Consider the following 24369-nt stretch of genomic DNA (forward strand, 5'->3'; position numbering starts at 1 on the left):
TTTTTGTCACTGTGACAAAATACCTGAGATAATCAACTCATAAGGAGTAAATATTTATTTTGGCTTACACTTTCAGGGCATTCAGTTGGTGATTGCTTGACCCTATATTTTGGACCTGTGGCAGCACAGTACATCAGGGCAGGAGTGAGTTGCATTGAAGACCTATTCACCTCATGGTGGCTGAGAAGCAAAGACACAGAGAGAAAGGGACCAGGGACCCAATATCCCCTTCAAGGTCATGCCCCCTCAATGATCTAACTTCCTTCCATTCCACTAGACTCTACCCTTTTTAATTTTTGGTACTAGAGATTGGACACAGGGTGCTCACTGAGCCACATCCCAGCTTTAAAAAAAACTTTTTTTTTTTTTTAAGACAAGTTCTCACTAAGTTACTTAGGACTTCCCGTAGTTGCTGAGGCTGAACTTGAACTTGCAATCCTCCTGCGTCAGCCTCCCAAGCCACTGGATTACAAGTGTGTGCCAACACACTGGGTTTAGACTCCACCTTTTAAAGGTTTCACCATCTCCCAGTAGTGCCACAGGTTGAGGACCAACTCTTCAACACATGAGCCTTTTGGGGACATTTCACATCCAAACTGTTGCATTCACCAACGTTACATTTGAAGACGTTTTGAAAGCTGAGTGTTAACTACCAAGTAAAGAGATGGTGGGAGAGAAGGCTACCAAGGGCAGAGGAGGAAGGAAGTCATAAAGGGCTTGGCTCAGGGAAGCCTGGTACAACTGAGCATGAGTCTTGGAGTTGCTATTTGCTCCTTCGTCTATGGGAACGGCCCCTCCTGAATGGTGCAGTGCACAGTCCATGAAGCTGTGCACAGCAGCCACGCCTGTCACATCAGGAATGATAAGAACTTTGGTGTGATTAGAAGGCAGGGTGAATAGGGTAGGAGAAGCCACATGCAGTCATGGGGCAATATAACTGACTCAGCCTTCGTCAGAGGACTGCTGTGAGACTCCACCCCACGTCTGGCCCTCCCCTCATGAATGAGGGATTGTACAAGCTTCCTCCTCTTGAATCCCTCTCCCCTCTGAGCCCACGGGGTTGCCACTGAACTAGGGCTGAGGTGAAACCCAAGCCAGGAAGGAGAAATGCTGAGCACGCTGGGACTCGTCTTGCTACACAACCCTGATCTCAACAAGTGAAGGAACCAGCACCCTGTCCTTCCTCTATCTTGGGCTTCCTCTCTTGCCTGCAGTCTCAGCACAGTCCTCGGCCTGGGAGAACTGGGTCAACCTGGATGGGGAGCTATGCCCCGCCCTCCTTATCCCTAGGATCATCACTAGGGGAGGCTTTTGAGGGCACCAGGAAATGAAAAGGAAACAGGGTTCCTAGGTGTCTTCCCCATGGCCTGCCAGAGAGCGGGGTATCCCTCGGTGGTCACTTTTTGTCTCTAAGTCCTCATGACACTTGGTATGGATGTGTGTCTTATAAGCCTGTGAAAGGGATTCAGTGATTGAGTTGGGTTCCCTTTGGGGCTAGAAGGAACTCTGTGTCTAAGAAGGCAGGGTCTCTTCTGGAAAGTAAGGTTTGTGTTCAAGTTCTCTTTTTAAGTGTAGACACTTAAAGTAGACACTGGGAATGCTGGTAAGGTTCCAGAGAGTGGCAGAGTAAGACTCTTTCTTGCCTCTGACTACAAAGGAGTCAGAGAGAAACTACAAAGCAGTTTTGGAGAATTGGGTGGTAAGACGGTACTCCCCAAGGAGAACACAAAAGTCAGGACAAAGAGCCCAAGAAGGGTGCACCAGGACCCTGGGACTAGAGTGTATATATTTCCCAAGACCAGTTATCCTGGAAATGTGTGTGCCCTGAGATTGTTAACTGTGGTTTGAGTAGAAACTTTTTTTCAAACTAGATGTGTGGCTTTTTTTTTCCTGCTGGTTTGGAAGCTCACTTTAAAATTAACCAACAGGTAGGATGTGGTGGCACACACCTAGAATCTCAGACTTGGGAGGCTGAGGGAGGAGGATGACAAGTTTGAGGCCCTCCTGGGCAACTTAATGGGATCCTATCTCAAAACAATGAAAAGGCCTGAAGGTATAGCTTGGTGATAGAGCACCCTGGGCTTCCATCCCCAGTGCTGCAAATGAACACACAACAGGGCAGGGCTGAACATTTCAAGCATGATCTCCTGTGGTGGAGGCTCTTACAGAGTAGGGAACAGGTGAAAATTCTTCTTTTCAGGGGGATAGTAACTAACTAGAAAGAGAGGAAAAATCATATGAAACTCCCCAGGAACCATACAATTGATATGTTTGTTAGTTCTATTTCAAGCCAAAATTAAAATTAGCATAAACTCCCTGGGAGGATAGCAGCTAGGCCACAGTGAGAGTGTTCAGCATTCCAGAAGAAGAGGAAGAGACCCCCTGGGAGTCCAAGTTGTTTCTCGTTCAAACATAAGTGTTGAGAATCTGTATGAAAAATGACAAACTGTAAGACTCCTAAAAAATAAAAACAATGGAAGATGCACCTAATTAAATGCTAAATTATGTGGTCCAATCAAATGCTGGGGAGATCCACAGGTACACAAGAGACTCCAAAGTCCAATTCCTCCTGGAACGGGGACTATAGGACGGGAGGCTTTGGATGAACAAACCAAGCACCTTTGGGTCAGGTGAATGGTTGGAGGAAAAGGCAAACAAATCACATCCAAGACAACTTTCATTTCTATTGAACTTCAAAAGTTTTCAAGGAAACAGCACAGCCCTGATCTTTTTTCGTGTTCCCAGCAGCCTTGAGCATTTGGCAGAAGTGAGAGTCCCACGACAAGGAAAGTGAGAACTAAGAATATCTGCTGATTTTATTTGTTCAACATGGCTTCCCCTTCCTTCTGCAATCAGCATCCTGGGTTTCCTTGGGAAATTATCTCTTCTCTCAGACCAATCAGGGGTCTGACACCATCCTGAGTCCAGGAGAGACAGAACCAGGCCTGGCTTACCCCTGGATCTGGAGATGAACCTATGACCTAGGTGGGTCAGTGAGAGTCACACCCAGAACCTTTACTGGAATAGTTGAAGAAGAAAAGAAATCAGAGCCAAGAGACCATTCTTGCCCAGTGCAGTGATCTCAGCAACTAAGGAGGATAAGGCAGGAGGATAATAAGTTCAAAGACAAGACTCAGCAATTCAGTGAGGCCCTAAATAACTTAGCAGGACCTGTCTCAAAATAAAAAAAAACAAAAAGGGCTGGGGATGTGGCTCAGTGATTAAGTGCTCCTGGGTTCAATCCCCAGTACAAAAAGAGAGAAAGATGGGGGGCAGCAGGGGGAGAGAGAGAGACCATGCCTGATGACATTGTTTGGGTATTAGATCCAGCTGTACTTGAAGCTGGATTTATCAGAATTTTCTAAGGTGAGCCATTACATTTCTTTCTTTATTGAGCCAGTTTGAATTTGTTTTCCATTATTTGCCACCAAAAGAGTCTTGACAAATTCAGAAAGTTTAAATAATCTAGTTAAGTGATTGAGAGGGGACTGGAACATAGGCCTGTTAAATGGAGTATAATGACAGAGTGAGGCAGTGTGGAAGATGGTGAAGCTGGCCTGAAAGATGTGGTGGGGGAATTATAACAGGAAACAGGGATTCTCAGAAGGTTCTAGAACAATCTTTTTTCCTGGTACTGGAGATTGAATCCAGAGGTGCTCTATGACTGAGCCACATCTTGAGGAGTCCTTTTTATTTTTTATTTTGAGACACAGTCTCACTAAGTTTCAGAGGCTAGCTCCCGAGTTGCTGTTATTACAGGTGAGTTCCACCAAGCCCTGCTCTTGGACAATTTAGAAGAGGCATTTAAGGAAGATAATGGGTGACTGACATGGGGTGCATGCCTTTAATCCCAGCGACTCAGGAGGCTGAGGCAGGAGGATCAGAATTGCTACCCTCAGCAACATAGCAAGACCTAATTTCAAAATTAAAAAAAAATTAAAAAGGGGTTGGGATGTAGCTTAGTGGTAAAGTGCCCCTGGATTCAGTCCCCAGTACCAAAAAAAAAAAAGAAAGAAAGAAAGAAAAAGAAGATGATGATGATGATCACAATGAGTTCTGGTAAAGCAGATCAGATGATCCTAATTTACAATGTTTCAAATTAAAATTTTTCAACTTTATTATGATGATGCAAAAGCAACATGCATTTAACAGGTATCATAATTCCAATTTTGAGAACCTAATGTGGTGGTGCACACCTGGAATTTCAGTGATTCAGTAAGCTGAGGCAGAATTGTAAGTTCAAAGCCAACCTCTGCCATTTAGTGAGAATCTCGGCCAGTTAGCAATCTCAAGATAATAAAAAGGATTGGGGGTGTAATTCAGTGTAAAAGTGCCCCTGCATTCAATTCCCAGGTCATATGATAATAATAGTAATTCCGATTTTGAATGTTGATCTTTTCCCAGGCTGGCAATAGGTGGTATGATCCCGACTCCTGAGGCTGGGCAGGAGCAGTGAGCTGCCACTCCTAATCAACCTCACCTTCACCAAGGAAAACGACCTCTACAGCAAGCTGTGTTGCTAATCTAAGATGTTTCAGAACTTAAGGGTATTAAATGTATTTTCAATTCACAATCTTTTCAAATTAGGGTGAGCTTATTGGGAATATGACTGGGTCATAAGTCAAGGAGCATGGGCACTCTGCTTCTTAACAGGAGAAATATTTATAGCACCCACCCTGCATTCATTCTAAGTTATACTTATGTGTTTTGTATACTTTCCTGGATTCATGAAATGATTCATAATTTTTAAAAATGGAAAATAGTTAACATAGATGATGATGGTTATCTGCAGAACAGGGGAGAGAAGAAAGACCCTAGAAGGACAGTTATGGAAAGGCAACTGGTACAGGGACTGATCTGCCACGACATGCGACTGAATCAGTCAGGGTCATTCCAGGTGAATTGGGCTGGCTACTAAATAACCACACAGAGACAGAAAATATCTTTTTGGGGGTTCAGTGAGCCCCTCGACCTCAGCTCCCACAAGGGAAGCCAGAAAGGCAGGCAAAAGAGAGAAAGAGCATGCCTGAAACCCTATTTATTGGGGGGAAGACATTTGAGAAAGTTCCACCCAAATAAGGCAAGGGATTGGGTTTCAGGGGTAATATCCTGTGGTCAGCAGATTGACATCTTGGAAAGCCACACCCATCTCAAGTGCTGTGTGGGGATCATAAGCAGAGTGAGAGAAAAGGACATACACATCACAAGTCACACAGCCCAGTCAGAGCAGCAGCACAGTCCAGTCCCTCATGTACTCAAATGCGCATAGCTCACACACAGCCCCTGGCTGGCTTGCGGCAGATGGGGGCCTGGGCTAAGGAATTGGGGTGCAGGGGATGGAAGGGAAGAAGAGCTTCACGGTGAAAGAGGCTATGAGAAAAAGGCCACTCTCCAAATAATGGACATAAGAGGGACACATGGCTAAGGGTTCTTCAGGTGGCTCTGGTTACATTTTGAGTTCTGTTCAAGTGGGAACATGCAGGCTCTGTTTCTGCAGCATCGGTCATTTGGTTGGGTTGAACCAGAAATGGACTTAAGCTCGCTCGCGGTGGGGAAATGGAAAACCAGGTGTGGGGCTCCTCCTCCTGTAACTTCAGGGCACTTGCGTCTTTCCTCCTTTCTCTCTTTCTGCTTCTTTGGCTTACTGGTCAGGAGGGCAGAGCTGGCAGAAACTGGGGTGCCCTGGGAGTCCTACAGGGCAGGCAGGTCACTAGTGAAGCTGCTGAGCAGGGTGTACCAGCTGGACAGGTGTCACAATGCCCAGAAGTGATGAGCTGGGTGGGTAGGACCTGCGTCGCCACAGGTCCTGGTTGGGGCAAGGTGTAGTCTCAGTGTCAAAAGAAACAAGAGAGAGATTGACTTGAGTTTGAGAAGAGGAAGCAGCAAGGTCATGATCTGAGAAAGGCAATGCTCATGTGGACGAGGATGTGAGGAGGCCTGTTGGCCAGTGATTTCTCTATAGGACTGTCCCTGTCAGCCTCAAACAGGCTGTCCAATCCCCATCCCGCCTGGCCCCCCACCCCACTCCCACTTGTCCTGTTCCTCCTCCCTCACTGCCTCCTGTCCTTCACTCCAAACCCTGGCTCCCTGCCTCCCCTCCCACACACAGCCTGCCGGCCCTGCCTGCACTCCTTAGACATGTTCTAGAAAGGTGGTCAAGGACTCTCTTGTTGCTATATCCAGACAACAGATACTCTTCAGTTGCAGCCTTGTTTCATTCAGTCAGTCATTTATCTTACCCTTTGTTTTAGGAGCCAACTGCTTGCCCCGTGCTGGTGATACAATATTGAGCAAGACCAGTGGGCAGAAGTTTCTCTAAAGACAGTATGTTCTTCTTCCTCCAAGCCACCACACGCTCATGCACATGCACACTGGCAGGCAGATGCCCTTGCGTTTTCTGTTGACATCCTTCCCAAAACCTCTGACTTGGGACCCAGCTGCCAGGCATGCAATCTGTGGGGACATTGACACATGGGAAGGAAGTTGGGCAGGTGGCCTAAAGAAGCTGGGGAGTCAGAGGGGGCAGACAGCCTGGAGGGAGCACCCCAGGCTGTGCTCATCAGCTGCCTGGCCATTTGCTCCTGGGCCCAGGAGTGCGTAACTGTGAATGGCAAGCACCCAGTGGGTAAGGGCGCACTGCCAGGACCTCAGGCTCTGGGCCTCTGAGGCGGTGCCTAAGAAAAGCCACTTCTCAAAATGAGGCCAGGGGACTGGCTTCAGCCCTTCTGTAGACAAGCAGCCCCAGGCACGTGTCTGCCACTTCATACTCCTTTATCAAGTCCTGGCTTTGTCCCTGGAACTTGCTGCTCCCAGAACTGCCCCTGGTGAGGTGAGTCCCTGGGAAGGGTCCTAGATCCTGGGCAGGACATTAGCTTCCAGCAGTGTAAGGAGCCAGCTGGTCAGCGCAGCAGCTGACTGAACGTCCAAGGGTTCTGGTGATAGAAAGTCCAGAGGTTTCCTTTCTTTCTCTTTCCTAGGGAATTATATAACATAAATGAAGAATAAAGAGGAGAAAGAGATGGGCCGGGGCTGTCGCTCGGTGGTACAGCACTTGCCTTGCACGCATGAGGCACTGCGTTTGATCCTCAGCACCACATAAAATAAATTAATAAAGATATTGTGTCCATCAACAACTAAAAAAATATTTAGGAAAAAAAAGAGGAGAAGGAGAAAGAATAGGGGAGAAGGAGAAGGCAAGAGGAGAACAGAAAAGGAATGAGGAGGTGGACGAGAACATTTAAGCAAAACCACCGCCCTGATTGTATTATTTCTCTGCTTCAAATTTTGAATGACTTCCAGTTGCTCATTAGATAACCACACTCCCTTCTTACTCATCTTTCCCTCCTTCCCTGCTGTTCCAGCCACACTGAGTTTCTGGGGTCTGCTAGGATGTTTCCACAGGTCTTGTAGGAAATTGCCCCAGAGGGTTGCAGAAACTAAAAAAGAGGCAACATCACAGTGAGTTCATGATGAGGACCATAGAGAACTACAAAAAGGGGGTGTGGGGGCTGGGGTTGTGGCTCAGCAGTAGTGTTTGCCTAGCTCCTGTGAGGCCCTGAGTTCGGTCTTCAGCACCACATAAAACATAAATAATATAAAGACATTGTGTCCATCTTCAACTACAAAAAAAAAAAAAATTAAAGGGGGTGGAGTTTGCTAGGTGTGGTGGTACAGGCCTGTAACACCAGCTATTCAGCAGGCTGAGCAAGATAATTACAAGTTCAAGGCTAGCCTGGGCAACTTAGCTAGACCCAGTCTCAAAATTTTTAAAAAAGGACTGGTGATATAGCTCAGTGGTGGAGTGCCCCTGGATTCAATTCCAGGTTTGAAAAAAAGAAAAAGAAAAAGTGGAGTGTAGGGGTTGGTATGTGGACTTTGTTTACAGATCTGTGACTACAGACCCATGGAGAATCATGTCCCCTCTCTAAGCCTCCTTCCCCTCACCTGTAGGAAAACACACAAGCATGGTGCCACATGCCTATAATCCCAGAGACTTGGGAGGCTGAGGAAAGAGTCTCTCAAGTTGGAGGCCAGCCTTAACATCTTAGTGAGGCCCTTAGCAACTTAGCAAGATTCTATCTAAAAATAAAATGAGGATGTGACTCAGTGGTAGAGAGCTCCTGGGTTCAATTCCCAGGCGTAAATAAATTAATTAATTAAGTAATCATCCTGCCCTGCCTATCTCCTGGGCTATTGCAAGGTTCCAGGCTCCAGTGAGATAAAGAACCCAGGAACCCTTTCTTATCAGGTACTGAACAAATACTATAGGGATTGTTCCTACTACTTAGTAAATTACCTTGAAAAATGCTAGAGACCTGCTTCTTTCATCTCTCAGGGCTTCTCTTTCTAATAACCTTTCACGTCATTAGAGCACTTTAAACTTTACAAAGTACTTTTTTATATATTGTGTCATTTGCTCCTGACCATCTCTGCGCAGGTGGCTGGGCAGGGCTGCCCCTTGCTGGGCATATAAGGGCACATGCTCAGGCAGGGTGAAGTCACCAGGAGGCCCAGGGTCACATTGTGGCAGAGCCAGATCTGAGCTCAGGTTTCAGGACTCCAACTTGGGGCCTGCTCTCAGCTCCTGGGGCCGCTCCCTCCCAGCACGTACCAGCTGCTGTTCTGTTTAGATTCTAAACCTTCCCAGTGTACACACGAGATCTTCTCAGGGGAATTTTAACTTCCCTGTAGCAGTTAGTGTGGCCTTGGGTGCTGATGTCTCAGGAGGTACTTGAGCCTTTGCCAGTGAGACAAGCTTAGATTTTGAAAATCAACCCTGTTCAAGCGGGTGGGAGTGTGCCCAGGCTTTTTTGTCACTTCTTGTGATCCTGCTCAGTGAATCTCCAGGACTCAGGTGTTTATGTCGGACCCTTTTAGAAGACTTCTTCCAAGTATGAGTCTTTATTTATTTATTTATTTATTTATTTATTTATTTTTGGTACCTGCGATTGAACCTAGGGGTGCTTAACCACTGAGCCACATCTCCAACCTTTAACATTTTATTTTGAGACAAGGTATCACTGAGTTGCTTAGGGCTTCACTAAGTTACTGAGAGGCTGGCCTTGAACTTGCAATTCTTCTGCTTCGGCCTATCTAGTCACTGAGATTACAGATGTGAACCACTGTGCCTGGCCAACTTTGTTGTTAAGTTAAAAAAAAAAATTTTTTTTTTGAGAGAGAGACAGGAATCCGCTGTGTTACCGAGGCTGGTCTCTGACTTCATAGGCTTAATCAATCCTCCTGCCTCAGCCTCTGGAGTAACTGGGAATACAGGCGGGTGCCAGTACACCCAGTCTTCTTCCTTCCCTTCCCTTCCCTTCCCTTCCCTTCCCTTCCCTTCCCTTCCCTTCCCTTCCCTTCCCTTCCCTTCCCTTCCCTTCCCTTCCCTTCCCTTCCCTTCTCTTCTCTTCTCTCTCTCTCTCTCTCTTTCCTCCTCTTCTGTTCTTTCCTTTACTTTCTTCTTTCAATAAGGAAAAGACATTTTGGCTCATGGTTCTGGTGATGTGGTGCCATACCCAGTGCTGATCTTGCTGGCAGAGACCCAGGTAAGGAATCACATGGAAATAAGACACCCTCCAGGTGTGATTTTTTTTTTCTTGTGGTACTGGGAATTAAAACCAGGGCCTAACACATTCCAGGCAAGCACTCTATCACTGAGCTAGATCCTTGACCCTTTTTTAATTTTTATTTTGAGAGTGGGTTTTGCTAATTGACACAGGCTGACCTCAAACTTGGTATCCTTCTGTCTCAGCCTCCCGAATAGCTGGGAGAACAGGTGCACACCAGCATGCCCAGCTTTCCAGGTAGATTCTAATCACATCGTGTGGCCTAAGCACTCCACAGACACGGAGGGATGGCTGGCTCGGTGTCACAGCACTGAAAGTTATCTGATATCCAGAATTCCTGGTTAGAGCTGGGCAAAGAAACACACATGTTCCCTGGCCCGGAGTTGAAGAAATAGTATCAAGCCTAAAAATAACAGCAAAGATGGTGAGTAAGCTCTTGGAATGAGAGATACTTTAGGTTCAGAAAGGCAGAGATCTCTGCAGGCTGGGAGGTTCTGAGGGAGCTTCCTGGCTGAGGGTATCCCCAACCTCCCAATTTTGTTTCAGTGTCAGGCTGAAACATTCTTGCGGTTTGTGAATCACACCAGGAAACCATCCCTGAAACACCAGGATACAAGATCCAGGATGTGTTAGTCAATTTTTCGTCACTGAGACAAAATACCTGAGAAAAACAACTTAAAGGCGGAAAGTTTTATTTTGGTTCACAGTTTCAGAAGTTTCAGCCCATGGTCAGCTGGCTCCATCGGCTAGGGCCTGTGGTGATGCAGAACATCATGGCAGAAGCTTCTTACCTCTTGGCAGCCAGGAAGCAGAGAGAGGAAGGGGCTGGAGACAAGACGTGGCCCCCAAGGCACACTTGTACAGTTTTGTCACTTCAAAAATCTCTTAAGGTGGGCTGGGGATGTGGCTCAAGCGGTAGCACGCTCGCCTGGCATGCGTGCGGCCCGGGTTCGATCCTCAGCACCACATACCAACAAAGATGTTGTGTCCGCCGAGAACTAAAAAATAGATATTAAAAATTCTCTCTCTCTCTCTCTCTCTCTCTCCTCTCTCTCTCTCTCTCTTTAAAAAAAAAAAATCTCTTAAGGTTGGGCGTGATAACACACACCTGTAATCCCAGCTACTTGGGAGGCTGAGGCAGGAGGGTACAAGTATAAGAGCAGCCTGGGCAAGTTAGAGAGAACCTGTCTTAAAATGAAAACTAAGATGAGCTGGAAGTATTGCTTAATGGTTAAGCACCCTGGGCTCCATCCCCACTAAAACAAAACAAAACCCCCAAAACAAAACAAAACAAAAAATCCATTCAGCTATGAATCCCTCAGTGGATGAATTCATTGATGAGAGCCCTCATGATCCAATCACTCCCCTAAATTCCCACTTTTGAACATTGCTGCGTTGAGGATTAAGTCTTCAACACATGAGCCTTTGGGGGACACTTCATATCCAAGCCATACCAAGACATTGGTCTGACAGCTGATTGATGGTGAGTCAGCGGGCAGGGCACTGGACAGGGAGTCAGGGAGTGCAAGACCCTGCCCTTTTCTGCACAGGAGCCAAATGAAGCAGAGATGCAGGTGCTTTTCTTGTCAAGGTCAAATGCTTCAGAGATCAGAGTTTGGCGCCAACCCCAGTATTCTGACTTTCTGCTGTAGCTGCTCTCTCTTCAAGTTGGTAATCATGGTTGAAATTTTGTATTATTTGAATGTTTCTCTCCCCCCCCAATTAATATTAAAATTATAGCCCCAGGGCTGGGGCTAGAACCCAGTTGGTAGAGTGCTTGCCTCAAATGCACAAGGCCCTGGGTTCAGTCCCCAACATCACAAAAAAAAAGAAAGAAAGAAAGAAAGGAAGGAAGGAAGGAAGAATGAAAGAAAGAAGGAAAGAAAAGAAATTCTAGTCCCCCAGAAGTCAGGCTGGGGCTGGAGTTGTGGCTCAGAGGTAGAACACTCCCCTAGCATGCATGAGGCACTGGGTTCAATCCTCAGCACCACATACAAATAAAGATATTGTTTCCACCTATAACTAAAAAATAAATATTAAAAAAAGTTAGTCTGGCTGCATGATTGTAGTTGCAGCTACTCTGGAGACTGAGGAAGAGGATGGCTTGAGCCCAGAAATTTGAGGTCAGCATGTGCAACATAGTGATACCCTGTCTCAAAAAAAGGAAAAGAAAAACAAAAAAGATAATTGTGGATGTAGCTCAGTAAAGAGCACTTGCTATCATGTTCAAGGACCTAGATTTGATTCCAGCACCAAAAGGAAGAAAAAAAAAAGAGAAAAAGGAAGGGGGCTTTAGGAAGGTGATTGCATCATGAGGTCAGGGTCTTCATGAATGGTATTAGGGTCCTTTACAAGAGAGTCCAAGGGAGCTTGTTTGTCCTCTCTATTATGTAAGGATGCAATGAGAAAGTGTAGTCTGTAAGGGTAGCTGGCCCTTATTAGCCCTAGAATCTGCCAACATCTTGATCTTGAATTTTCCAGCCTGTGGAATGTGAGGAAATGTCTACTAATTATAAGTTACCCAGACTGTGGCATTTTATTATAGCAGCCCCAGACTGACTAAAACAATACCCAACAGAAAGGTGTTCAATGTGCACAAGAGAATATTGCTTGCAGCATCATGATTTCCAATCTGGAAACCATTCATGTGTCTAGCAGGAGTACATCATGTACAGTAAACTCATATGAAGAAATCTTATGTAGTAATAATGATGGAGTGCAGCTCAACACAACAGCATGGAAGAATCTTTAAAAAGAAATAGGAAGGGGGGCTAGGGATGTAGCTCAGTTGGTAGAGTGCTTGCCTTGCATGCATAAAGCTCTGGGTTCAATCCCCAGCGCCACTATAAAATAAATAAAGAAAGAAAGAAAGAAAAAAGAAAAAAAATTCTGCACAAAGGAATACATACTGAGTTTATATAGAATTTAAAAATAGCCAGGTGCAAGCCAGCTACAGTGGTGCATACCTATTAAAATCCCAGCCATTTGGGAGACTGAGATAGGAGGATCACAAGTTCTGGGCTAGCTTGGGCAATTTAGTGAGACCCTACAAAATATCAATTCATGTGATTCAATTTGATGTTTCACAACAAAAAATACATCAAGTTAAGTGGCCATTCAAAATGAGGGTTGTGAAGCCTGCTAATAGCTTCATCCTCCATTTATTCATTATTCATTTGCCATTCATTCCTATTTCCTGGGAGCTTATTAACCAATCATATTTCTAGGCACTGGGATACAGACTGAAATTCTCTCATGGTGTTTGCAATATTTTTTTTAATTATTATTATTTTTTAGTTTTTTATTTTTTAGGTGTAGATGGACACAACACAATGCCTTTATTTTTATGTGGTGCTGAAGATCAAACTTGGGTCCCACCCATGCTAGGCCAGCGCTCTACTGCTGAGCCACAATCCCAACCTCCCTTTTTTTCCCAGTACTAGAGGTTCTAGTTGAACCCAGAGGTGCTCTGTCACTGAGCTACACACCTAGTCCCTTCTAAGGTGCCCCATCTTCCCTCAAACTTTGAATACTCCTGCCTCAGCCTCCTGAGTATCTGTGTTTCCAGGCATGTGTCCCCATGATGCTTGGAATCTAATGGGTAGATAACTCACAAACAGGTAAAGAAATATCTAGAATGTCATATTGTGGTTAAGTGTTGTGAGAGAAAACAAAACAGATTTAGGATATAGTGTGATGAAGAGATAAAAGTGTGGGCTGGGGATGTGGCTCAAGCGGTAGCGCGCTCGCCTGGCATGCGTGCGGCCCCGGTTCGATCCTCAGCACCACATACAAACAAAGATGTTGTGTCCGCCGAAAACTAAAATAAATAAATAAATAAATATCTTTTAAAAAGTTAAAAAAAAAAAGAGAGAGATAAAAGTGTGATAGCAAGTGTGGTGACAAGAGTTTCTGTGAGGAGGTGACATTTGGAAACAGAGTGGAAAGGAATGAGGGGAGGACACCATGTATAGTAAGGAAGGAAAAGCTCACCGGCAGAAATAAGACCAAGAGCCCAGGCCCCGCTCTGGAATGTACTCCACAGGATTGAGAAACAAGGTTCCTGTCACTGGAGCAAGGTGAGGTAAGGAGAGAACATGGAGAGGTGAAATAGGAGAAGTAACCAGGGACTTGATCACAGAAGGCCTGTGTGCCCTCCCAGCAAGGACTTTGGACTTCATTTGGAGAGTTATAAGATGTCACTGGAGGACTGAGAGCAGGAAGTGGGGTGATCTGACTTATAGTTTTGAAAGAAGGCACTGGCTGTTCTGTGGCAGAGGGAGAATAGGGGAGTGAGGAGGATGCCTGTTAGAATTTTCTTCCAGTGTCCAAGTGAGAGATGAAGGTGACATGGACTAAGGCAGGTAGGTGGCACAAAATACTTTGGAGTCAAGGGGCTGGGGCTGTGGCTCAGTGGTAGAGCGCTCGCCTAGCATGTGTGAGGCACTGGGTTTGATCCTCAACACCACATAAAAATAAATAAAGATGCTGTGTCCATCTACGACTAAAAAATAAATAAATAAATAAATAAATAATACTTTGGAGTCAAAATCAATAGATTTTGTAGGTAGAACCCAGTAGGGTTCTAAGAGAAGACAATAATGTGTAGCATGCTAAAAAAAAATTTAAAAAAAGAAAGAAAGAAATAGGCCAGGGGTGCACACCTGTGATCCCAGTGACTCAGGAGATTGAGGCAGGAGAATCACAAGTTTGAGGCCCTCCTTGGCAACTTAGTGAGACTCTGCCTCAATTTTTTTTTTTAAAAGGTCTGGTGATGTAGCTCAGTGATAAAGCATCTAGGGTTCAAAACCCAGTACAAATAAAATAAAATAAAATTCTATAGGCTGGCCCTAGTCCCCCTCCTCTCTAGGCCACTTCCATCCCTGGGTTCCCATTTGGCAGTGGCCCAACTGGCCAAGCCTGCTGTCTCCTCTTCACCCCTTACCTGAAATCTTAATTGCCACTGCTTTCTACCTTGTTTGGAACCATTAACCCCAAAACTACAAATTTAAAAAAAAATCTATTTGTAGTATGATCAGCATGCTTTTAAAAAATGTTCTTAAGGGCTGGTGATGTGGCTCAAGCGGTAGCGCACTCGCCTGGCATGCGTGCGGCCCGGGTTCGATCCTCAGCACCACATACCAACAAAGATGTTGTGTCTGCCGAGAACTAAAAAAATAAATAAATATTTAAAAAAAAATTCTCTCTCTCTCACTCTCTCTAAAAATAAAATAAAAAAAAAAACCTAAAAAAAATGTTCTTAAATTATTTTGGTTATAAGAAACTTAAATGTGGCAAAGTAGAAGAAATCTTTTTCTTTTTTCTTTTTTTTTTTTGGGGGGGGGTGCTGCTGGGGATGGAACCCAGGGCTTCGTGCCTATCTCTCTACTACTGGCACAATCTGCCCTAAAGGTAAGGAGAGGAGACAAGCACATTTTACTGAGGAAGCAAGAGTAGGAATGGATGGTTGAAGGAAGAAGAGGGAGTTAGTCCAGGCAGCGGGCAGATTGAGAACCAAGCCTCAGGGCTCAGTCCTGGATCCTGGGGAAAAAATGCTTCTGTCTTTGGAGTGGGAGAAACTAAACTCAAGTTCCAGAGCTTCCACTTACCAGCTGAGTGAAAGTGAAGATCAAATAAAGCATCTGAAACCCACCTGTTAATTCACAATAAAGGGTAGCTTCTATGAACCAATCTTTTATTTTATTTTATTTTTTAATTTATTTTTTAGTTTTTGGTGGACACAACATCTTTATTATATTTTTATGTGGTGCTAAGGATCGAACCCAGCACCCCGCGCATGCAAGGCGAACGCACTACCGCTTGAGCCACATCCCCAGCCCTTAAATTTTTTTAAAACACTTTTTTAGATGTTGATGGATCTTTATTCATTTATTTATACGCGGTGCTGAGAATCGAACCCGGTGCCTCGCACATGCTAGGCAAGCGCTCTACCACTAAGCCACAACCCCAGCCCTGAACCACTCCTTTTTAATATTTTGATTTAGAAAAAATTTTCAGGTTTAAAATTCTTTTATGTTATTTATTTACTTATTGACGTACTGGGGATTGAACACAAGAGCACTCTACCACAGAGCTATATCCCCAATCCTTTCTTATTTTGAAACAGAGTCTTGCTAAATTACTAAGGCTGGCCTCAAACTTGCAATCCTCCTGACTCAGTCTCCTGAGTCACTGGGATTACAGATGTGCACTTTACCAGGTTTCTGTGTGTGTGTGTGTGTGTGTGTGTGTGTGTGTGTGTGTTGCTGAAGATTGAACACATGACCTTGTGTATGTAAGGGCAAGCACTGTACCAACTAAGCTATATCCCCAGCCCTTTACGTGGATTTAAAAAAATTTTTTTTTGATTGACAAATTCCATTCACCAGATATTACAATAGAGATCATAGAAAATAAACTGTTCATTCACCAGGACCAGGTTTAATTCTCAGTACAGACAAGCAAACAAAACAAAACAAAAATCCCTAGCACCACATATATACATACATACATACACACATAATTTTAAAATATAGTCTTGGACACATTGGAAAATCTATTATTAGATAACCTCTTAGCAATTGACAGTGTAGAAACAGAGTTCATCCAGTAATTTTGTCACATGGTCATATCTCCCTCTGCTGGCATCACTTAGTTTTGCAGGGTAAACCCAAATCCTAAATTATTAATTGCATTTGAACATCAATTTATGGGCCCCAGGATTATTAAAGAGTGAGTTCTGTCTTCCTGGTAGAATTGTATAGTCATACTCTGGGTGTCACGGGGACCAAGAGATGCTGGTATGGGAATCCCATTGGAGGAAAAAGAAATTTGTTATCAAAGAAAATGAAGCAAAGGTTCTTCCTCCTCCCACTAAGTCAAGGATGGGCCTGTGCCCCATGAAGCTATCAGTCAAACCAGGACTAAGAAGCAATTGAACTGCAACTTGCCCCCTCAGTGAGTTTATCCCATAGAAAGACTACCAAGTTGGAGTCCTAATAGCTGGGTTTTCTTCCCTAGTCACTTCATCAATCTGAAGAGAGATTCATATTTTCCCTTTTTTGGAGATTGATATGAGGGCCAAATAGATAATAAAAACAATGATACTTTATGAACGACAGATCATTCTGCACACATAAGGGCCTATTATTGTCACTGTTTGGTCTCATTTCATCATTTTCTTGCTCCAAATTTCTTTGACCATCCGTTCACTTGTTTAATACCCAATATTGATTACCTAAAGTATATACAATCATGAACAGTGTGTAACTACATGTTGGGTATGGGGAAAGAAGACACAAATACAAAATCCACAGCCCCTGTCTGCAGGGGATGTACATTATGGTGATGGAGACAGAATCAGTTAACCACAGTATAGGTCTAACTATAGTGACTGTAATACTAGTTAGAAGACCTGGGTTTGGTCTCTAGCACTGGAAAAAAAGGCAAAGCTATAGAATCATAAGGTGAGGAAAGATTAATTCTGATGGTAAAGTCAGGAGTGTCAAAGGAATCTCTCAGAAGAGTGATGGTCATACAAGGCTTTAATTTATTTTAAAAATACTCATTGAGGACTGGGGTTGTGGCTCAGATGTCGAGCACTTGCCTTAAATGTATGAGGCACCGTGTTCAATCCTCAGCACCACATAAAAAATAAATAATTAAAATAAAGATATTGTGTCCATCTACAACTTTTAAAAAAAATACTCATTGAGCCAGGTGTGGTGGTGCACATCTGTAATCCCAGAAACTTGGGAGGCTGAGGCAGGAGGATTGCAAGTTCAAAGCTATTCTCAGCAATTTAGCCAGGCTCTGAACAAATTAGCGAGATCCTGTATCTAAATAAAATATAAAAAAAGGGGGTGGGGATGTGGCTCAGTGGTTAAGTGCTTGGGATCAATCCCTGGTACCAAAAAACAAAACAGATGCTACATCTTTATTGTTTTCAATGAGCAACAGGAAGGTGGACAAGTAATTAATGATAATTATGCTTAGTTCTTCGAAGGAAAGAACAGGGAAGGATGAGAATAAGAATTCCTTTAGAAAGTGACATTCAGGTGGAGACCTGAAGCACGAAGAGGAGGAATTTGGATACAGATGGTGAAGATAAGTATCCCAGTAGCAGAAACAGAGTATATGAAAGCCCTGTGGCAGTAAGTAGGTGGCCCTGTGGGCTGCATTAATGATTTGGACCTTACCTCAAGAGCTATGAGTACAGGCATGGTGGCTCACGCCTGTAATCCCAGTGACTCAGGAGGCTGAAGCAAGAAGATGGAAAGTTCAAGACTAGTCTCAGCAACTGAGTGAGGCCATAAGCAATTAGCTATACCCTGCCTCAAAATAAAGGGCTAGAAGGGCTGGGGCTATAGCTCAGTGGTTGCGCGCTTGCTTGGTACGTGTGAGGCACTGGATTCGATCCTCAGCACCATATAAAAATAAATAAATAAAGATATTGTGTCCGTCTACAAATAAAAAAATATAAATAAATAAATAAATAAAGTGCTAGGGATGTGGCACCCCTGAGTTCAATTCCCAATACCAAAAAAAAAAAAAAAAAAAAAGCAATGAAAAGCTTTGGAAGGTTTTCCACCTAGAGTGACATGATCAGACATATGTCTGTAAAAGATTAATTTGTAGAGAATAGATGAGTGGGGATCAAGGGAGATCAGATTGGAAGATATTGTGGGAGACCAGACCAGAGAAAATGATGGGAATGGCTATGGAATTTGAAGAAGTCGATGGATTTGAGAAATACTTAGGAAGTTGAGTTGACAGTATTTGGGGTTTGAATGGATATATTAGGGGTGAGGGAAGTGCTGTTTATAGGGCTAACAACCATATTTAGAGGAGCTAGTTTAGAGGGAAAAATGATGAGTTCAATGTGAACAATAGAATTTCAGGCTCTTGGGGCTGGGGATGTGGCTCAAGCGGTAGCGCGCTCGCCTGGCATGCGTGCGGCCCGGGTTCGATCCTCAGCACCACATACAAAGATGTTGTGTCTGCCGAGAACTAAAAATAAAAATATTAAAAATTCTCTTCTCTCTCTCTCTCCTCTCTCACTCTCTCTTTAAAAAAAAAATATTAAAAAAAAAAAAAAAAAGAATTTCAGGCTCTTGGAGAACCATCCAAGTGGCTATATCCATTAGAGAATTGGGTATATAGGTCTGGAACTCAGAAAGGAAGTCTGGACTGGTTTCAATCTTCCATACAGAAGGATATGGGCTGGTGCCTTGCCAGGTGGTAACATCAGGTGGTGAGAACAGGGTGAGGATCCATTTTATCCAACCCCCCCCAAAAAAAACCACAAACAAACAAAAAACCCAAACCATGGCATGTTTAGGGGAACTCACGCAAGTCAGAGTGGCTAGTTACTCAAGAATATAAAAGGGAGGAAGAATGGTTGAAACCAATACTAAAAGGGAAACACATAACATGAACAGCTTTGAATGCAAAGGACAAAAGGAAAGAAAACTATGATTTCTTGAGTTTTTTTTATAGCCTTTGAGTTTTTACATGTTATCTGACTTAATTTTATGTAAGCCCTGTGAGTAAGGTAAGCATTCTTTTTTTTTTTTTGGTTTTAAAATTTATTTTATTTATTAGCATTCTTATCATCCCACTGAGAAAATAATTGTTCAGAGAAGTTAAATAATTTCCTGGGGGGTCACACATCTTGTAAGCAAAGGCATTTCAATCTTCCATACAGAAGGATCTGGGTTGGCAGGTGGTAACATCAGGTTAACAGGGTAAAGATCCACTTATCCAGCACTGTAGTGGCAGATGTGTTAGCCAAAATAGAGAAAGGGTGTTCAAAAACCAAAGCCAAGTTAAACAAGAATATAGCTTAAGAAACAAATGGTGCATCCAAAAGTCTGTTGCTTGAGCCAAGAGATGTTAGTCTATAAGGTCAAAATCTCACCCAGTAATTGGCCCCAAAGCCAAGATCATCACAAGCAGTGGAGCTTAATCATGAGAAGGGAGAGGAAGGCCCAGAAACTTCAGAAGTGTGCAAACCAAGCCTCTCTCCTAGTTGACATTCAAGTCCTAGAGACTTTGAAATGGGGAAGAAGTGAGGAGATAAGTTCTTCAGATTTGAAGAACTCAACAATTTGGCATCTACAAAATAGCATTATTGCAAATGGAAGAAGGACTTTGAAGTTTCAGGTAATAGCCTATCCTTCATCTGAATTTCATATGGAGAAAAATAAGGACAGCTCAGTCCATGATTCACCTCCCCTTGCAGAGTGGAACATTGATCCGTGGACTTGTGAAACTACACTAATTACACTTCCTTTGTATTCTAGAGGCATAAAATATGAAGACCTCAAAGAGGAACACCAAGCACCCACTTGGTCTATCTAGGAGACTCAAGGAAGAAGATACTGTCAGACAATTGAAGCCAGGCCATGTACCCATATTAAGGGTTTCTCATTGGTAAGATACCTCATGATCCATTGTTTCATTTGAGTATTCCAACCACTCTGTGATACAGATTATTTCTCTCCATCCATCTCCAATTCTTTTGAGCAGATGAGGAAACTCAGGAAACTTTGAGCAAAGTAAGTAATTGCTCAAAGGCACACTGTTGGGTGGAGATCAGATTGGAACTGGAATCAAGTTTTGCTTTATGCAAATTCTCTCTTTCAGGGGAGGGGGGGAACTCGTTAGGGAAGGCTTCACAAAGGAGGAAGTACTCCTTCTGCCCAAGTGGCACGGAACCACGTGCAGAAGAGTGATTGGATCTCTGGGCAAAGGTACAAGGGTGCAACAAAGAGCCAGTTAAGGAAACAAAACATGGTTCCTAGAATCTGTGCTCCTTGAGGATGAGAATAACGCAGCTCCTCCAATGGGCCCGGTGCTCAGCAAGTGCTAGATAAAATGTTTGGAGGCAGATACTCCATAGGAGAGTAGTGGAGGTGAGGCTGGGAGGTCAGAAGAGGGATAGGCTCTTGTAGCATGTGGAAAGCGTTGGAGGAGTTGCAGAAGGAGCTAGGGTGCCTTCGTGGACCAGAGGTGAGGAATCATTGGATCCAGCAGAGATAAAAGGAAGGCCAGAAGTAAACCAGGTTAGGGAGCGGAAAGGATAACTTCCAGAAACATTTAGGAGTTAGGCTCCTCGAGGCCTGGCGACGCCCTGAAGGGAAACTGGTGACATGTACCCAGCTGCGGACAGAAAGTCAGGAGCAGCGGGAGACGCAGGAAGGTGCCTGTGGAGGGAACAAGCGTGGATGGTGCAACCTCAGCAGTCACTCGAGGGTTTCACGCGGGAAAGGGAGGGGCTCCGAGACTGGAGGACTGGAGAAGACATTAGCAACCTGCCAGAACCCGGTTAACAAAGGCAGGACTACATCTCCCAGCATGCTCCAGCTCGGTGGGGTGACGGCGGGCGGTGGCTGCGCTGCATCCGACTGGTGGGCTCAGGACCTGGCTCGGCACCCGAGCCTGTCATCCGGGAGGGGTCGGCGGGGTGCAGGCGGCAATGCACCCGGGTCCCCCGCCTACGGGCCGCGCCCAGCTTGCGGCCCCCGCCCCGCGGCCCCGCCCCTTGCCCCACCCCAGCCGGGAGACAGCTGGGGCCGCAGCGCGGCGGCGGCAACATCACTCTCGCCGCCGCTGCTCCGCCCCATCCCCTTCTGTTTTTCTCATTCTCCGGTGGCGGCGGTGGGGAAGGCGGAGGCAGAGGCAGCAGCAGCCGCGCTGGCTGCAATGAATGATCCCCCAGCTGGGGGGCAGGACTCCAGGTGAGCCTCTGCCCTCGGGAGGGCCGGGACCCCCGGCCGCCCCGCACGGCAGCCCCCGCCATGGATCCCTAGAGGGAGGAGGAGGAGGAGGCGAAGACAGCCCTGCCGCCCACCCCCATCCCATTTTCCTCTTCCTTTATCTCATTGTTGCCGGAGCTGTTTACAGCAGCGCTCCCTCTGCCCCAGCATGGGGCGGGCTCCCGGCACTGCCCTTCGGCAGGCGCTGCTCCCGCGGCTGCCCGGAGATTCTGCCTAATTCTACCTCCCCGGCCGGTGCACCGAGGATCTGAAAGCAGTGGAGGCCCGGACTGCAGCAGCGGCGGGGCCACTTCCCAGCATCCCCACCCTAGGAGGCTGCATGCGGATTGAAGAGCGGCGCCTGGGGGCTGGGCCGGCCCCGCCGATCCCCACCTAAGGAACAGGACTGCAGGACCGCCCAGGCTGCCGAGGAGAGCAGAGGAAAGGACAGAGCAGCAAGATGGCCAGTAAGACCAAGACCAGTGAGGCCCTGAAGGTGGTGGCCCGGTGCCGCCCCCTCAGCAGGAAGGAGGAGGCAGCTGGTCATGAGCAGATCCTGACCATGGACGTGAAACTGGGCCAGGTGACCCTGCGGAACCCCCGTGCAGCCCCTGGAGAGCTGCCCAAGACCTTCACTTTTGACGCCGTGTACGATGCCAGCTCCAAGCAGGCAGACCTGTATGATGAAACCGTGAGGCCCCTGATAGACTCAGTGCTTCAGGGTTTCAATGGCACAGTGTTTGCCTATGGCCAGACGGGCACTGGCAAGACCTACACGATGCAGGGAACCTGGGTGGAGCCTGAGCTGCGCGGGGTCATCCCCAACGCCTTTGAACACATCTTCACCCACATCTCCCGCTCCCAGAACCAGCAGTACCTAGTCCGAGCCTCTTACTTGGAGATCTACCAGGAGGAGATTCGAGACCTTCTCTCCAAGGAGCCAGGCAAGAGGCTAGAGCTGAAGGAAAATCCTGAGACAGGGGTCTACATCAAGGACCTTTCTTCCTTTGTCACCAAGAATGTCAAAGAGATCGAACATGTGATGAACCTGGGGAACCAGACTCGTGCGGTGGGCAGCACCCACATGAATGAGGTTAGCTCCCGCTCCCACGCAATCTTCGTGATCACTGTGGAGTGCAGTGAGCGTGGCTCTGATGGCCAGGACCACATCCGTGTGGGGAAGCTCAACCTGGTGGACCTGGCTGGCAGTGAGAGGCAGAACAAGGCAGGCCCTAACACAGCTGGAGGGACAGCCACACAGTCCACGGGTGGTGGTGGCGGTGGCAATGGAGGTGGTGGTGGCAGCGGTGGAGAGAGACCTAAGGAAGCCTCCAAAATCAACCTCTCTCTGTCTGCCCTGGGTAACGTGATTGCTGCTCTGGCGGGTAACAGGAGCACCCATATCCCCTACCGGGACTCTAAGCTGACCCGGCTGCTCCAGGACTCTCTGGGCGGGAATGCCAAGACCATCATGGTGGCCACACTGGGGCCAGCTTCTCACAGCTATGATGAGAGCCTCTCCACCCTACGCTTTGCCAATCGAGCCAAGAACATCAAGAACAAGCCACGGGTGAATGAAGATCCCAAGGACACGCTGCTGCGGGAATTCCAGGAGGAAATTGCCCGCCTGAAGGCCCAGCTGGAGAAGAGGGGGATGCTGGGGAAGAGGCCCCGGAGGAAGAGTAGCCGCAGGAAGAAGGCTGTGTCGGCCCCAGCTGGGTACCCTGAAGGGCCAGTGATTGAGGCCTGGGTGGCTGAAGAGGAGGATGACAACAACAACAACCACCGCCCGCCCCAGCCCATCCTGGAGTCAGCCTTGGAGAAGAACATGGAGAATTACCTTCAGGAACAGAAGGAACGGCTGGAGGAAGAGAAGGCAGCCATTCAGGATGACCGCAGCCTGGTGAGTGAGGAGAAGCAGAAGCTGCTGGAGGAGAAGGAGAAGATGCTGGAGGACCTGCGGCGGGAGCAGCAGGCCACAGAGCTGCTTGCAGCCAAGTACAAGGTAAGGGCCCCAGAGGAGCCCCAGCATGAGAAAAGTCCCTGCAAGGGTCTTCGCTGCCCAGCTCTTCTCTGAGGGTCTGTGAGATGGCCCAAAGTGGGGTATCCTTCCTCAGCACCATGCCCCACCCACTGCCCCTGGAGCAGCCAGGCAAATTGCTGCAATTGACAGTTGGGCACATGCATGCACATGAAGCAAAGTGGCTGGGGTTGTCAAGACAGTGAACTTGGGGCAGTTTGACCTGCGAGTGTCAGCCTCTTCTGGTGGCTCCAGGATCAGTCAGGTCTGTGGATGGCCAGACAGGGCCCCACCCCATGGGAGTGTGGTTTTTTGCTCCTGCACAGCCTCTCCCATACCATGCTTCTTCCCTCTGCAGCATCTTCAGACCTCTCACAAAATATTATCTCTACCATTCAGATAGTAATTCACAATTTACAAAATGCCTCACACATGATCTTACTTGATCCTTAACACTACTAGCCAGCCCTCCTCCCTTTTTTTTAAATGGTGCTGAGGACCAAACCTAGGGCCTTGCACATGCTAGACAAATGCACTACTATTGAGCTACACCCCTAACCTTTAAATCCCCATTTTCTAGATGAGGAACTCAGGCTCAGAGAAGTGAAAGGACCAAGGTTTATCCAACAAAGTGGCAAAACTGAGCTGGAACCCATGGACCTTATGCTTTTTATTTCTTCAATGTCAAGGCAGGAACCTGAGTGAATTCTGTTCCCTATGAAAATTGTCCATTAGGCCATGCAGTGCTAGATCCATTTAGTGCCAGGCCCCTTGTTTGGTGTCATTAAGAAGAAGATTCAGGGAATCAAGCAGGATGTGTGGTGGGCTGTATACCAGAGCCCTAGAGTCTAGGCCTAGCTCTTCTCCAGACCACTGAATAACCTTGTGTACATTGTTTTCCCCTTTCTTTATGCCTCAGTTTCTCTTTTTTTGTAAAATATAACATTAGCCTGATGATCTCTGAGGTTCTACCAATCTGACAATTAATTTCCTGTATTAATCTAAGGAAAAAAACCAAATGGCC

At 46.1% G+C, this 24369-nt stretch overlaps 2 protein-coding genes and 1 long non-coding RNA gene across 3 annotated transcripts in view; all 3 read left to right on the forward strand.

Moving 5' to 3' along the window:
- Nucleotides 1-6700: 6700 nt before the first annotated feature.
- Nucleotides 6701-10584, forward strand: LOC308632223. The gene is made up of 4 exons (XR_014018454.1): nt 6701-6829; nt 9472-9545; nt 9752-9990; nt 10113-10584. It is a non-coding gene; the product is annotated as an uncharacterized lncRNA (long non-coding RNA).
- Nucleotides 10585-20924: 10340 nt separating this feature from the next.
- On the forward strand, nt 20925-21612 carry LOC308632222 (uncharacterized protein; the record flags this gene model as incomplete). Its single annotated transcript, XM_081264105.1, has 2 exons — nt 20925-21307; nt 21494-21612. The coding sequence occupies 2 exons, from the start codon at nt 20925-20927 to the stop codon at nt 21561-21563; spliced, it is 453 nt and encodes a 150-aa protein (XP_081120231.1). The 3' UTR covers nt 21564-21612.
- A 172-nt stretch (nt 21613-21784) lies between these two features.
- Nucleotides 21785-24369, forward strand: part of KIF3C (kinesin family member 3C) — a 42100-nt gene continuing 39515 nt past the window's right edge. Inside the window, exon 1 of the mRNA XM_081264102.1 lies at nt 21785-23330. Within this exon, the coding sequence (XP_081120228.1) occupies nt 21786-23330 (1545 nt within the window). The 5' untranslated portion in view covers nt 21785. The remainder of the gene's footprint in view (nt 23331-24369) is intronic.

The sequence above is a fragment of the Spermophilus citellus genome, assembly GCF_964194105.1.
Source record: "Spermophilus citellus genome assembly, chromosome: 13".
In the NCBI taxonomy this organism is placed as follows: Eukaryota; Metazoa; Chordata; class Mammalia; order Rodentia; family Sciuridae; genus Spermophilus; species Spermophilus citellus.